Source organism: Alnus glutinosa, chromosome 10 (genome assembly GCF_958979055.1).
Source record: "Alnus glutinosa chromosome 10, dhAlnGlut1.1, whole genome shotgun sequence".
Lineage (NCBI taxonomy): Eukaryota > Viridiplantae > Streptophyta > Magnoliopsida > Fagales > Betulaceae > Alnus > Alnus glutinosa.
Genome location: NC_084895.1, coordinates 7,076,898 through 7,090,906, shown reverse-complemented (window position 1 = coordinate 7,090,906; position 14,009 = coordinate 7,076,898). Strand labels below are relative to the sequence as shown.

Below are 14,009 nucleotides of genomic sequence, written 5' to 3'. Positions count from 1 at the left end.
TAAAGTTGAAGGACTAATTTGATAAAGATCAAAAGCACTAGGACCAATTTTATATTTAACCCTTATTTAAATACTACATTAATTACAACGGAATTAAACACCATATATATAATTTAGATAATTATGTTGCTTTAGTTTTGAGGCTTGGCTTCGGTTTCTGCATCATGATCAGCAGGGGGACAACTGGGGAGACCGTAACCGTACTGTCTGCATGGATGTTCGCCGCCGACGCGACCTCTAAGAATTCTAGGATCTCGAGATCGCCCACTTTGGTATCCCCCATATCCGTCACCTGTGTATCCCCCATATCCGCCACCAGGTTTTCCTCCAAATTCACCGTATTTGGCATCATCTACCACATTGGCCTCTTTGGTGGCCCCCACTGCACGTGCGAAGAAACATGGTAGTATGATGTAATTGTCTTATTGCGACAATATTGACATTAATTAAGACAAGTAATTAGTGATCAAAGATATTTTGAGCTCGTGATGACAACACCTGATTCATTATTATAACACAGCAAAATTACGTTATGAGTGATCCCAACATACCTTTTCTCTGGTCAGAGGAAGTCTTAGCCAGGTCTCTCGGTGACACCTCCGAAGAGACGAGAAGAACAATAGCCAACAAAAGACCTAGCAAAAGAAACGCCTTGGAACCCATTTTTCTTAGTAACACAGAACTGTCGATCAAAGAAAGTATTGGAGAGTACGTGATGATAAGATCAGTCATTCCTTTCTTTATTTGTAGGCCAAAATTCAAGAGAGTGCGTGCAAAAAAGTTAATTTGGAAGGCCCTACAATATTGTCGGTGGTTGTTGAGTTGTGTCCTTCATATCATGCAATTGTACGTATTTTATCACTTTTTTTAGGTATTCGAATACGCAATTATTGTCTGCTTTTCGTATATGAGTAATTGTGCATTTTGAATTAACACCGTTAACTGCCAAGTGTCCTCTTACATACGGAAAGCACATGGTTTAATTTCTTTAACATCCTTTATCAACACCGTTAACTCCTTCATCCACTAACAACTCAAAAGTTTTCTCATCCAATGTCTCACGAAAAACATGAACAAGCCCAAAAGTCACGACCGTCAACAACAAACCTTTCTGGTTTAGCTTTTCTTGGCAGAGAAAATTCTGAAACATATATGTAATATATTGAAGCATATGTGTAATTTTCAAATTTCTTAATGAACTTTGATTACCATACTTATTTATCTAAATCCTCCTATAAAATAGGAGAATATTATATTGTGAAAATATCAAGCAATAAAAGTAATAATGTAGTCCTTTTGACTTTACTTTATGGACGTAAGTCATAGACTAAACCATTTAAAATTCATTTGTCTATTTTATTATTCCGCAATCTAAACCAATGGTCCTGTGATTTTTTTTTTTTTTTTTTTTTTTGTTTCATTTTCTAGTACTTCATTATTCTTGATAGTTAATATTTTGCTGATCTCCTCACCGTAGATCTGGCATAGTATCTATCAAGAAAAAAAAAAAAAAGAGAGAGAGAGAGAGAGAGAGAGGGATCTCTGAAATTCTGCAGTTTTTCATGATGGGTGTAATGACTCAGGAAATTCTTTTGAGTTTTGTTTACAGTGTACTCAAATGATGATGCCAAAAAAAAAGTTATGCCGTCGTGTAGTTCTACTTTTTGATGTATTCCTCTTCTACAGATCTGACTCAAAGATAGTTAAAGTGCAAGCTTCGCAGCAAGTATGCTAGTTAGATCATGAATCACGCGAAGACTAATAATCATCCAATCCAGTGGACAACATTCATCCAACAACAACAACGGCAATGGCAAAATATCCAACCCATAAACTACCGTAAGATCACCGTGAGTCACGTTTGCATGCACTAATCCCCAAAAATAATTGCTCCAAAGCTTCACTATTCCAATCCTTCTTTTTGGGTCATCGCTCACGCTTTCTCTGCATGTCTATATCTTTTCCATTAAGGCGTCCGAGTCATGGACATAACAAAAGAAATTGCCCTCGTCAATCATACACTTTGATTCCAAAAGAAATTTCCAAATCGATACAAGAAATGCACGTGAAAGCAGGAAAATTTGCAGTTGGATAGGATTGGAAAAGACAGGAGGATTGAATTATGTTGCTACGGATTCATTCAACATCAACCCAAAGTAATGACTCCCTGTCCACAAGGTTGCCCCACCTCTCATCTTTCTCATTAAAGTGTTCCCACTCCACAGTCATGTACATAATAATCGACCCTTCTATTGCCTTCATCAATCATACACTACTAACTATTTGCCTCTCTTCAAGGGCATTTAAAGGCACTTAATAAAGAAAAAAAATTATAATTTAACCCTCTAAACTATTAACTGTTTTACAAATAGCCCCTCAAACTACCAACGTTCGAATTTTAGCCGCCTAAACTACCAAAAAGTTTCAAAAATGCCCAATTTGACAAAAAAAAAAAAAAATGCCTATAATACTTTGCCATGTGTCATTTTTCAATAATTAAATTTAAAAAAATTAAAAAATTAAAAAACAAAAGTGTTTGTTTATTTTAATTGGCTACATTCTGATTGGCAAAAACGCTTTCATATCAAAGACTTCCATGACAGGGACATCGTATTTCCAGAGTCATCTAGAAGAATATTGCAAAATATTAATTTAAATATGGAAATGACTGATCAAGGTATGAATCTGCACATAATATCTTTAAGAATGCAAGTTTCTATTGATGGAAATATTCTGGAGATTTTACAACTCAAAAAGTTGAGTTTCCTCTAAAATTTTATTAGGTGGGTTAGGATATTTTTATGCTTTGATCTTTGAAGACCCTCAAATGTTGACAACCTCCGATGATCATTAAACTTTATATGAACATCCACAAAACTGATATTGTGGAGGAGAAGTGACATTTTATGTGCAATATTGAAATTAAGTATATCTGTAATGCGATTAAATCCATAATAATAATATCAATTTACTCATTTAATTTTATTTTTGTTATTAGTCTTCAGACACTCATTTATTCAGTAAAGTCATAGGAAAAAAAAAATACAAAATTAGTTCCTATGAGTTATTTGATTTGCAATAAGCTCATTGTGGTATCACAATGTTCTAAAAGTTAATTGGGGTATGTATGCATAAATAACAAATTACCCTTTGCCGTCATATTTTATCAAAAAAATAATAATAAAATCGTGATATGTATCACTAATTATAAAAAATATATAAAATTAAAAACCATTTAAAAAAAAAAATTCCTATTACTTGCATTATACATACAACAGTTGGGACTCAGTAAACCTGACTCAAAGACGACAGTCAAAGTGCGAGCTTCGCAGCAAGTCTACTAGTTAGATCATGAGTTGGACCATGTTGTGCACATACGCGAAGACTAATAATCATCCAATTAATCCAGTGGACAACATTCATCCAACAACAATGGCGATGGTGAAATGTCCAACTCATAAACTATGGTAAGATTGTCGTGAGTCACGTTTGCATGCACTAATCCCTAAAAATAATTGGTCCAAACCTTCACCATTCCAGTCCTTCTTTCTTGGTCATCACTCACACTTTTTCATTAAGGTGTAGTCCGAGTCATGGACATAACAACCAACCCTTTATCATTGTCCCTCTTCAATCCTACACTTTGGTATACATACATTGTTCCCTTGACTTAAAAGTCAAGGTCCTGTAGCAGTTTTCGCTACAATATATATATATATAGAGAGAGAGAGAGAGATCATTTGCTATTTATTTTTTGTTTGTTCTTTTGAAGCTTGTTGATTCCATTAAAGAGATGGATCCCAGGTTGGTGAAGGCAGCGCTTAATGGAAACACCATTGAACTGCATAAATTACTTCAAGAGGACTCCCTCTTACTTCATTTTTTTTTTTTCATTTTTTTGTACTTCATTTTTCTTGATAATTAATATTTTGCTGAACTCCTCACCATAGCACCATAGATCTAGCATAGTATCTGTCAACCAAAAAAAAAAAAAAAAACAGAGACAGAGAGAGATATCTTTACAATTCTGTAGTTTTTCGTGATGGGTGTAATGGTTCAGAAAATTATTTTGAGTTTTGTTTACAGTGCATGTACTCAAATGATGATGCCAAAAAAAAAAAAAAAAAAAAGTTATGCCGTCGTGTAGTTCTACTTTTTCTTGTATTCCTCTTCTACAAATCTGACTCAAAGACAGTCAAAACAAGTTTCGCAGCAAGTCTGCTAGTTAGATCATGAGTTGGACCATGTTGTGCACGCGAAGACTAATAATCATCCAATCCAGTGAACAAGATTCATCCAACAACAGCAACGGTGATGGCAAAATATCCAACCCATAAACTACCGCAAGATTGTCGTGAGTCACGTTTGCATGCACTAATCCCCAAAAATAATTGCTCCAAACTTCACCATTCCAGTCCTTTCTAGGTCATCGCTCACACTTTCTCTGTCTATATATCTTTTTTATTAAGGTGTCCGAGTTATGGACATAACAAAAGAAATTGTCCTCGTCAATCATAGACTTTGGATTCCAAAAGAAATTTCCAAGGCCATTCAGGGAATGCATGTGAAAGCAGGAAAATTTGCAGTTGAATAGGATTGGAAAAGACAAGAGAACTCCGTGAGAATTACGTTGCTACGCATTCATTCAACGTTTGCATGCACTAATCCCTAAAAATAATTGGTCCAAACCTTCACCATTCCAATCCTTCTTTCTAGGTCATCACTCACTTTTTCATTAAGGTGTCCAAGTCATGGACATAACAATCAACCATTCGTCATTGTCCCCCTTCAATCATACACTTTGGATTCCAAAAGAAATTTCCAAGGCCATTCAGGGAATGCATGTGAAAGCAAGAAAATTTGCAGTTGGATAGGATTGGAAAAGACAAGAGAATTGAATTACTCCAAGTCCACAAGTTTGCCCCACCTCTCATCTTTCTCGTTAAAGTGCTCCGACTCCTCTGTCATGTACATAATAATCAACTCTTCCATTGCCCTCATCAATCATACACTACTAACTACTTGACTCTCTTCAAGGGCATTTAAAGGCACTTAATAAAGGAAAAATTACAATTTAACCCTCTAAACTATCGGCCGTTCTACGGATAGTCCCTTAAACTACCAACGCTCGGATTCTAGCCGCCTAAACTACCAAAAACTTTCAAAAATGCCCAATTTGACGAAAAATGCCTATAAAAATACCTCTGCCATGTGTCATTTTTCAATAATTAAATTTAAAAAACTAAAAAATTAAAAAACAAAAGTGTTTGTTTATTTTAATTGGCTATATTCTGGTTGACAAAAACGCTTCCATATCAGGTACTTCCATATTAGAAACTTCCATGACAGGGATATCGTATTTCCAGAGTCATCCATAAAAATATTGCAGAATATTAATTCAAATATGGAAATGACTGATCAAGGCATAAATTTGCAATTTATATCTTTAAGAATGCAAGTTTCTATTGATGGAAATATTCTGAAGATTTTACAATTCAAAAAGTCGATTTTCCTCTAAAATTTTATTATGTGGGTTAAGATATTTTTATGCTTTGATCTTTGAAGACCATCAAATGTTGACAACCTCCGATGATCATTAAACTTTATATGAACATCCACCAAACTGATGTCGTGTTGGAGAAGTGACATTTTATGTGCAATATTGAAATTAAGTATATTTGGAATGCGATTAAATCCACAATAATCATATCAATTTACTCATTTAATTTCATTCTTGTTATTAGTCTTCAGCCACTCATTTATTCAGTAAAGTCATAAGAAAAAAAAAATACAAAATCAGTTCCTATGAGTTATTTGATTTGCAATAAGTTCATTGTGGTATCACAATGTTCTAAAAGTTAATTGGGGTATGTATATATAACAAATTACCCTTTGCCGTCATATTTTATCAAAAAAATTAATAAAATCATGATATGTATCACTCATTATAAAAAATATATAAAATTAAAATTAAAATTATAAACCTTTTTTTTAATAAAAAAAAAAAATCTCCCATTACTTGCATTATACGTACAACAATTGGCACTCAGTAGACCTGACTCAAAGACGACAGTCAAAGTGCAAGCTTCGCAACAAGTCTACTAGTTAGATCAAGAATTAGACCATGTTGTGCACGCGAAGACTAATAATCATCCAATCTAGTGGACAACATTCATCCAACAACAAAGGCAATGGTAAAATGTCCAACTCATAAACTGCGGTAAGATTGCCGTGAGTCACGTTTGCATGCACTAATCCTCAGAAATAATTGGTCCAAACCTTCACCATTCCAGTCCTTTCTGGGTTATCACTCGAATTTTCATTAAGGTGTCTGAGTCATGGACATAACAATCAACCCTTCGTCATTGTCCCCCTTCAATCATACACTTTGGATTTCAAAAGAAATTTCCAAGGCGATTCAGGAAATGCATGTGAAAGCAGGAAAAATAATAATGTCATCCAACAATGGCGAAGACTAATAGTGTCATCCCTTCATCCAACAATATTTATTTATTTATTATTTTTCATAAATTTAGGAAACCAAACTACTTTTTTTTTTTTCTATCCAAATGCGTACACTTTACAATAACTTTCATTATATTTCCATATACAAATTAAATATTAGTTTTTTAACAAAATATAAGTTCCCAACTTATTCTCACTTTTTTTTCAAAATCCCAATACAATCTCCAATGAATAGCAAAGAGGTGAGAAATGGGAGTTGAGAAAGAAATATTTTGCATTAAAATAAAGATTAAATACCTTTGACCCTATGTAGTTTAACAACTTTAGTTTTTCTCTACCTTGGTTTCATTTTGTATCGTATATGATATCTTGCTTGTGGCTAAAAACGGAGATGGTACCTCATTTCAACTTCCGTCCAAAAATTGACGGAAGTCCATGTCAATATTCCTAAAAAATAGACACGTGTCCATATGGCTCATTAATTTTTTTTAAGTTAAAGACTTTAATTTCTAAGTTTCTAACTTTTTAAAGAGCTCTTTTTGTTTGTCTCTAGTTGACAAAAGCAAATGACAAATTACAGTGACTAGAAGACATTTAGGGTGCATTTGGAATTACAATTTCGTAAACAATAAGTACGATTTTATATCAAATCGGATAACATAAATCGTTTGGGAGCTTCGTTTTTAAAAATTACGATTTGAAAACGTAGAAAATCTGTTTTTTCAAATCCCAGATAAGATGGTGTTTCTTTGAAAATGTAGAATTTTAAAAGCGAATTTGCGATTTTAAAGGCTAAACTGCGATTTTGCGAAACGCTTAACTGCGTTTTTAAAAATCACTTTTTTCAAATCGTTATTTTAAATCACACTTTTTGAAATTATAAACCCAAACGGACCCTTAAGCTAAAGACTCTAAGGCTCTTTTGGATGTGCGATTTTTATGTATTGTTTTTAAAATTATGAATACCGAGAAAAAAAATGATTTGAAATTATGTATGGATGGTTTTGAGAATAGGAAAAAAAAATTGGGAATATATGTTTGGTAATGTGAATTAAATTGAATCTAATTGGGAAAAGTAAAACGAAATCTGAAAAAAAAAAAAAAAAAAAAAAAAAAAAAAAAAAAAAAAAAAAAAAAAAAAAAGAAAAAAAGAAAAAAGATGGAAGGGGGGTTTTCGAAAATGAGGCAAAGCAACCACCAAGTGTTTGGAGGTGTTCAGTCACCCCTGTCAGATTCAGGGGTGGTTGAGCCACCGCAAACACTTGGGAGGTGATCTGGCCACCCCTAGGTCTGACTAGGACTCCCATCGTATATGATAGGTCCGCAACCGCCTAATTTGTCAAGATAGGTGGGTTTTTCAACCCCCTCTTTCAGACCGTCTAAATTTAATATAAAATTCAAACGACTTGCATTGAATCTCAGTTCCTTGATGAAACCTTGAGAATTGCACGTTATTTGTTACATTTGTTTCAATTCTTATTGCCAATCAAATGCAAGATTGTGAAGCACTCAAGTTACAACATTTGATAGCCTTCAAAAATGTTTATGCTTTAATCTTTGAAGACCATCAAGTTTTGACCACCACCGATGATCATTAAACTTGATATGAACATTGTCCACCAAACTGATGTCGTGGAAGAGAAATGACATTTTATGTGCAATATTAAATCCACAATAATCATATCAATTTACTCATAATTTAATTTCATTCTTGTTATTAGTCTTCAGCCACTCATTTATTCAGTAGAGTCAAAGTGCAACTTCACAGCAAGTCTGCTAGTCATTCAATCCAGTGGACAACATTCATCCAATAACAACAACGGCGATGGCGAAATATCCAACCCATAAACTACCGTAAGATCGCCGTGAGTCACGTTTGCATGCACTAATCCCCAAAAATAATTGCTCCAAACCTTCACCATTCCAGTCCTTCTTTTTGGGTCATCGCTCACGCTTTCTCTGCATGTCTATATATTTTCTATTAAGGTGTCCGAGTCATGGACATAACAAAAGAAATTGCCCCCGTCAATCATACACTTTAGATTCCAAAAGAAATTTCCAAGGCCATTCAGGGAATATAAATGCATGTGAAAGCAGGAAAATTTGCAGTTGAATAGGATTGGAAAAGACGAGAATTGAATTACGTTGGTAAGGATTCATTCAACGTCAACCCAAAGTAATGACTCCAAGTCCACAAGTTTGCCCCACCTCTCATCTTTCTCTTTCTTCAAATTGTCAAAGAAAAAAAACATTTTTTAGGACGCGCACATATTAACACAGACTAGTTTTGTTTTTAGTGGAAAAAAAGTGAATTGTTAAATAAGTCTGACCTCATGTATTTTATCAATTTTATTTTTTGTCTCCTATAGGGCATTTGGTATTATAGATCGTACTTTGTTTATGGCTAAAGGCGAAGATAGTGCATCTGTCTAATTTTCGTCCAAAATTTGACAGAAGTCCACATGAGATGCCTTAAAAAACAAATCTTGGTTACAATGTTTCTTTTTTGGCAGAGTGACAAAAATATTTTTATAATAATTTTTTTTTTTTTTAAGAAAAAGTCAAAAATTCGGAAAAAAAAAATAAAGAAAAAAAATATTTTTTTTTTAAAAAACAATTTACCAGAAATATTTTTTTATGAAAACATAACAGGATGATCATCAACCCAAATTATCGAATTGGAAACTCGAGAATAAAATTGAAATTGCAAGAAAACTTAATTTTTCCAAAAAAAGAAAAGAAAAGAGAACGTAGGTAACCCAAGCCTTACGGTCTGTGTATCATGTATTACAGGAGATATAACCCTTGAACTATGGCCTTTATAATTATAATAAAATGTCAAGAGTGGATGAGATTAGAATTTTATTTTATTATTATTATATTTTTTTGCAGAAATATTTTGTTAGCGTACCTATATGTACGTATACCATCCGTATATGGTATACATACATTGTTCCCTTGACTTTAAAGTCAAGGTCCTGTAGCAGTTTTCGCTACAATATGTATATATATATATATATTATATATATATATATATATATAGAGAGAGAGAGAGAGAGAGAGAGAGAGATCATTTGTTATTTATTTTTTGTTTCTTCTTTTGAAGCTTGTTGATTCCATTAAAGAGATGGATCCCAGGTTGGTGAAGGCAGCGCTTAATGGAAACACCATTGAACTGCAGAAATTACTTCAAGAGGACTCCCTCTTACTGGAGAGAGATTCAGTAGCCTTGTACCCTGAAACTGCCCTTCACATTGCAACCATGGGTGGGCAGACACAGTTTGTGAGGGAGCTACTGAAGCTTAAACCAGATTTTGCCACCAGACTCAACAAGGACGGGTTTAGCGCAATACACATAGCCTCCGCCAATGGTTTTGTGGAAACAGTGAGAGAGTTATTGAAGTTTAGCCGTGAGCTGGCCCATCTCAAGAGCAGCGATGGAAAGACTTCTCTTCATTGTGCAGCTGTAACTGGGAGGGTTCGAGTCATTGAGGAAGTGATTGGCTTTTCTCCCGACTGTATCGGAGACGTGACTCAAAGAGGCGAGACTGTGCTTCACCTAGCCGTGAAGTATAACCAATTTGAGGCCTTCAAAGCCATGGTTGATCTATCGAAGCAGCTGAACATAAAGGACATTCTGAATGCTGGGGATGAAGATGGCAACACTGTATTACACCTTGCAATTGCAAGGAAGCAGAGTCAGGTAAATAATTCCTTCTTTATTTGGGTGCTTCAATTCATGCTTGGGATCTTTTTAGGCGTAAAGGCCGGCTTCTCTAATAGAAACTGATGCCTAACAGAATTATTAGGATTGTTCTAAGCAGCGTATAATAGTAAACAAAAAATTAAAGATTTGAGGCTATAAATTATCATGAAGGGAATAGAGAACCAAGATTTTTAAAAATAATCATGCAAATCATTTATCATGTTTCATAATTTCCTTCCTGCATGCGTTTCTACTCTTCTCAAACCTTCCTGCTTTATCCATAATGCACGGTATAGAAGGTTGGTCTTAGTAATTTATTAATAGAAATTAAATTTTGACCTTCATTTTTATATCACACCAGCGTCCTTAAAATTTTTCGTTTCTTTGGAAAGTAAATAATGCTTCTCAATGCATTGAAAAGCACTATTCATTTCTCATTCAATTGTTTATTCACAAAATATATTATCCCTCTCCTACTTTATTTCCCTTTCTTACTTTTAATTAAAGTATGAGTGAAAATATTATTTCTCTCTTACTTTATCTTCTTTTTTCTACTTTTAACTAATGTAAAAGTCAAAAAGAAATAATAATATTTTAATGATATCAGAAAAATTGAAGGGAAGCTGTGTAGAGTTTTTTTTTTAAGGAAAAAAAAAAGTAATTTTATTTCCTACAAATAAAAAAAAAGGTTAACAAGTTGTTGTGAATGTTAGAAATTTTTTGGCTTTCAAATAAATTATTGGCTCAGTAATAGTACTTGACTGATAACCGGTTAACGAAGGGATAGTAGTGTCAAAAAGCATAGAAAAACTCGATCGAGAAGGAAACTTAGGTGGTTTTGAAACTACAAGGATCAAACTGTATATCTATTATATTAGACTAATTTGCTTACGTAACATGGGATAAGAATTTGTCAACAAGATTCCTAAAATAGATAAATCTATCCTAAACTCAAAAATGATAGATTTGGCTGTGACCCCCCTTGATTTTTACATTTTTTTTTTTTAATTTTTTTTTATTAATGCTCCGTTTGATTCGACGTAAAATGATTTTCGTCATAAAATATTTTCGTCGAAATTATTTTAAGAAAAAATTATTTTCTCAAAAATATTTTCCGGCGTTTGGCTCGCTCGAAAAAATTACGAAAAATAAAAATCAGAGTCCAGCAAATGCAGCCTAAATCTGACAACGGCAACCTGATTTCGGTCGCCGTTGCCGGATTCCAGCGAGCAGATTTGGCCGGATCTAGCAAAAATGATCAAATTCCGATTAAACTCTTCCAGATCCGGTCGGATCCTTGCCCTTTTTGCTAGATCCGGCCGGATCCCGGCCGCTTGGCCAGATCCTGCCAAATTCGGCCGGATTCTGGCCATTTTGGCCAGATCCAGCCGGCTGCTAATGATGGTTGGAATCCGGCCAGTTTCTACCGGAATTTGGTCCGCCGGCATCCAGCGACGGTGGCCGAATTCCGGCCTCAGAAGGATTCCGATGATCGGATGTTACAGAATTCCAGCGCCGGCTAGATTTCGACGACCGACAATTGTTGAATTCCGGCAATCGGATATCAAACGTGCGTGTAAAGACGAAGAGTTTAATTTCGAAAAACGATTTACGGTTTTAAAAACCGTCAATCGTTTTTCAAAAATTAAATAAGTTTTTACGGTCAAACTAAAAATGATTTTCGTTGACCATTATTTTTACTCCTACCAAACACCGTAAAATGCCAAACCGAAAGAAATGGAGCATGTGTTCAAAATATTTGTATTTTTGGGTTGCTTACCTGGCTCCCACGGTTAAAGCCGCCCTTGAAGCGACTCGCACTTCTTTTACTTTTGGTCTTTGGTTCCCCTGTTACCCGGTCAGCCTTCTCTGTTATGAATTTCTTTCAAAGGAAACATCTTAGCGTGTGATACTCAGACCGAGAGCAAGGATTTTCCGCACGTGTGGCTCGATAGAAACAACAAAATAAGCTCGAATAAAACGAGACCACGCGTAATGAAATTGAAAATGCCACCCCTCAAGAGATTCGATCATCTCCAAAGTACGTACATACAAGATTATTATTTAAATCTGATTTTAAATCTCAAAATCAAAATATTTAAATCTGATTTTAAATCTCAAAATCAAAATCTCTTTATTGGGAGTTTAAAATATGGAGCGCTACATAAAGAAACCTCTCACTGAAATAAGCCACCGGTCTACTACCTTGAATAAGCACGTACAACTCCAATTCCAGTCTTTGAAGCATCATAATGCAAATCAAAGGAGCGGTTGTCAACTTTTCATTTAATCAATTCCAATGTTGCAGTCGCCTCATCATTCGATGAAAATTTTCCAGGTGTCATGCAAGATGTGATCGACGCGCGCCATGATAGTGCTGAAGTTACGGATGAAACACCGATAGAGCGACACCAACCCAAGAAAACTCTGCACTTTATGAACTGTAGTAGTTAACGGTCATTGCTTATCCATTGCAACCTTGGATTCATCCACCGAAATGTCTATCCTTTAACACCATATAGCCTAAAAATAGAACCGAATTAATCTGTCGTAAACGAACACTTGATTATGACAACAAAGATACAATCATTACCTTGCTTTGTCCTTCTTCTTTGAGTTTAATTGTGCCAATAGAAGATTGGTTAGCTCCTAGGATATCTCTGAAAATGTTTTCCTAGTCAAATGGTTTGCCTTTCAATTTGTTTCGGTTGGATCTAGTGAGGTTGCTTTCTGTGCTCTCTAGATTTTTTCTTTTTCTTTTTTTTTTTCTTTTTTTCTTTTGTGTGTGTGTGTGTGTGTGTGTGTTTTCCCCTAATTAAGGGTTGGATTGTTGGTTGTCTGCTGCTTTGTTAGTGTCTATCAATTAATTATTCTTCAACAAAAAAAAAAAAAAAATTAATTCACGCCTCATTATATTATTTAATGCTTTCACTATCTACAATACGTGCTGTTACAGACTGTGAAATTGCTACTTGGTGGTGATGGAAGCCAACAAGAAGCAGTCAGTGCGAATGTAACCAACAAGAGTGGCTTCACTGCTTTGGATGTGTCCGATGTCATACAGCAAATGGTGGGTGAACCCACTGATTTCATAATCAGGGATTTGCTTCTGCGTGCAGGAGCCTTAAGAGGTTCAGAAGTTGAAGACGAGGAGACTACTCAAGTTCATCACAGGCAGATCTTGGTGACGACACTACCTCCCCAAACTCTCTGGCAGTTCTTATTACATGATATTTCACTTCTGAACCCTTGTAGGTTTTGGGAAATGTTAGCAAAGGAAGTGAAAAGGTCAACCTCACAAACTCAAAATGCTTTGCTGGTTGTGGCTGTACTTATCGCAACTATAACCTACCAAGCCATACTAAATCCTCCCAATGGTATTTATTACGGCTCAGATTACACTGCTGCTAATATATCAGCCGATTTACAAGAATTTATTCCATTCATGGTTCCCAACTCTATTGGATTTTTTGCATCACTTGCGGTGATTATTTTGGTTATGGATGAGTTTCCACTCAAAGCATTGCTGGGGATCGCTGTGCGTTGCATGGCGGCAAGTTATGTTTGCGGGCTTTTGTTGATTGGACCTTCTGGTTTAAATGCTTCACGCTGGGCTATGACAATAATAGGAATGATGGTCCTCATGGACTTACTTCGGTTCGGCTACTGGTTAGTCAAGAGATGGTCCACTGAAATTAGAAACAGAAGAATCCAACGGCAGAGAACCTTTCGTGTGGTTTCACTTGCCAATGGTGCTGTTGCATCTACTGGTCAGGAAAGCCGTGAGCATGCATGAATTATGTTTGATAGTTGGAAGTATATGTGAACTTGAAGAAAA

At 35.0% G+C, this 14,009-nt stretch overlaps 2 protein-coding genes across 2 annotated transcripts; one reads left to right on the top strand and one right to left on the bottom strand.

The window, feature by feature from the left end:
- On the bottom strand, window positions 1–701 carry LOC133879410 (glycine-rich protein DC7.1-like). The gene is made up of 2 exons (XM_062317973.1): window positions 552–701; window positions 1–382 (listed from the first exon to the last, which is right to left on the bottom strand). The coding sequence occupies exons 1-2, from the start codon at window positions 661–663 to the stop codon at window positions 132–134; spliced, it is 363 nt and encodes a 120-aa protein (XP_062173957.1). The 5' UTR covers window positions 664–701; the 3' UTR covers window positions 1–131.
- An 8,845-nt stretch (window positions 702–9,546) lies between these two features.
- LOC133880698 (ankyrin repeat-containing protein BDA1-like) lies at window positions 9,547–14,009 on the top strand. Its single transcript, XM_062319688.1, has 2 exons — window positions 9,547–10,168; window positions 13,128–14,009. The coding sequence occupies exons 1-2, from the start codon at window positions 9,593–9,595 to the stop codon at window positions 13,965–13,967; spliced, it is 1,416 nt and encodes a 471-aa protein (XP_062175672.1). The 5' UTR covers window positions 9,547–9,592; the 3' UTR covers window positions 13,968–14,009.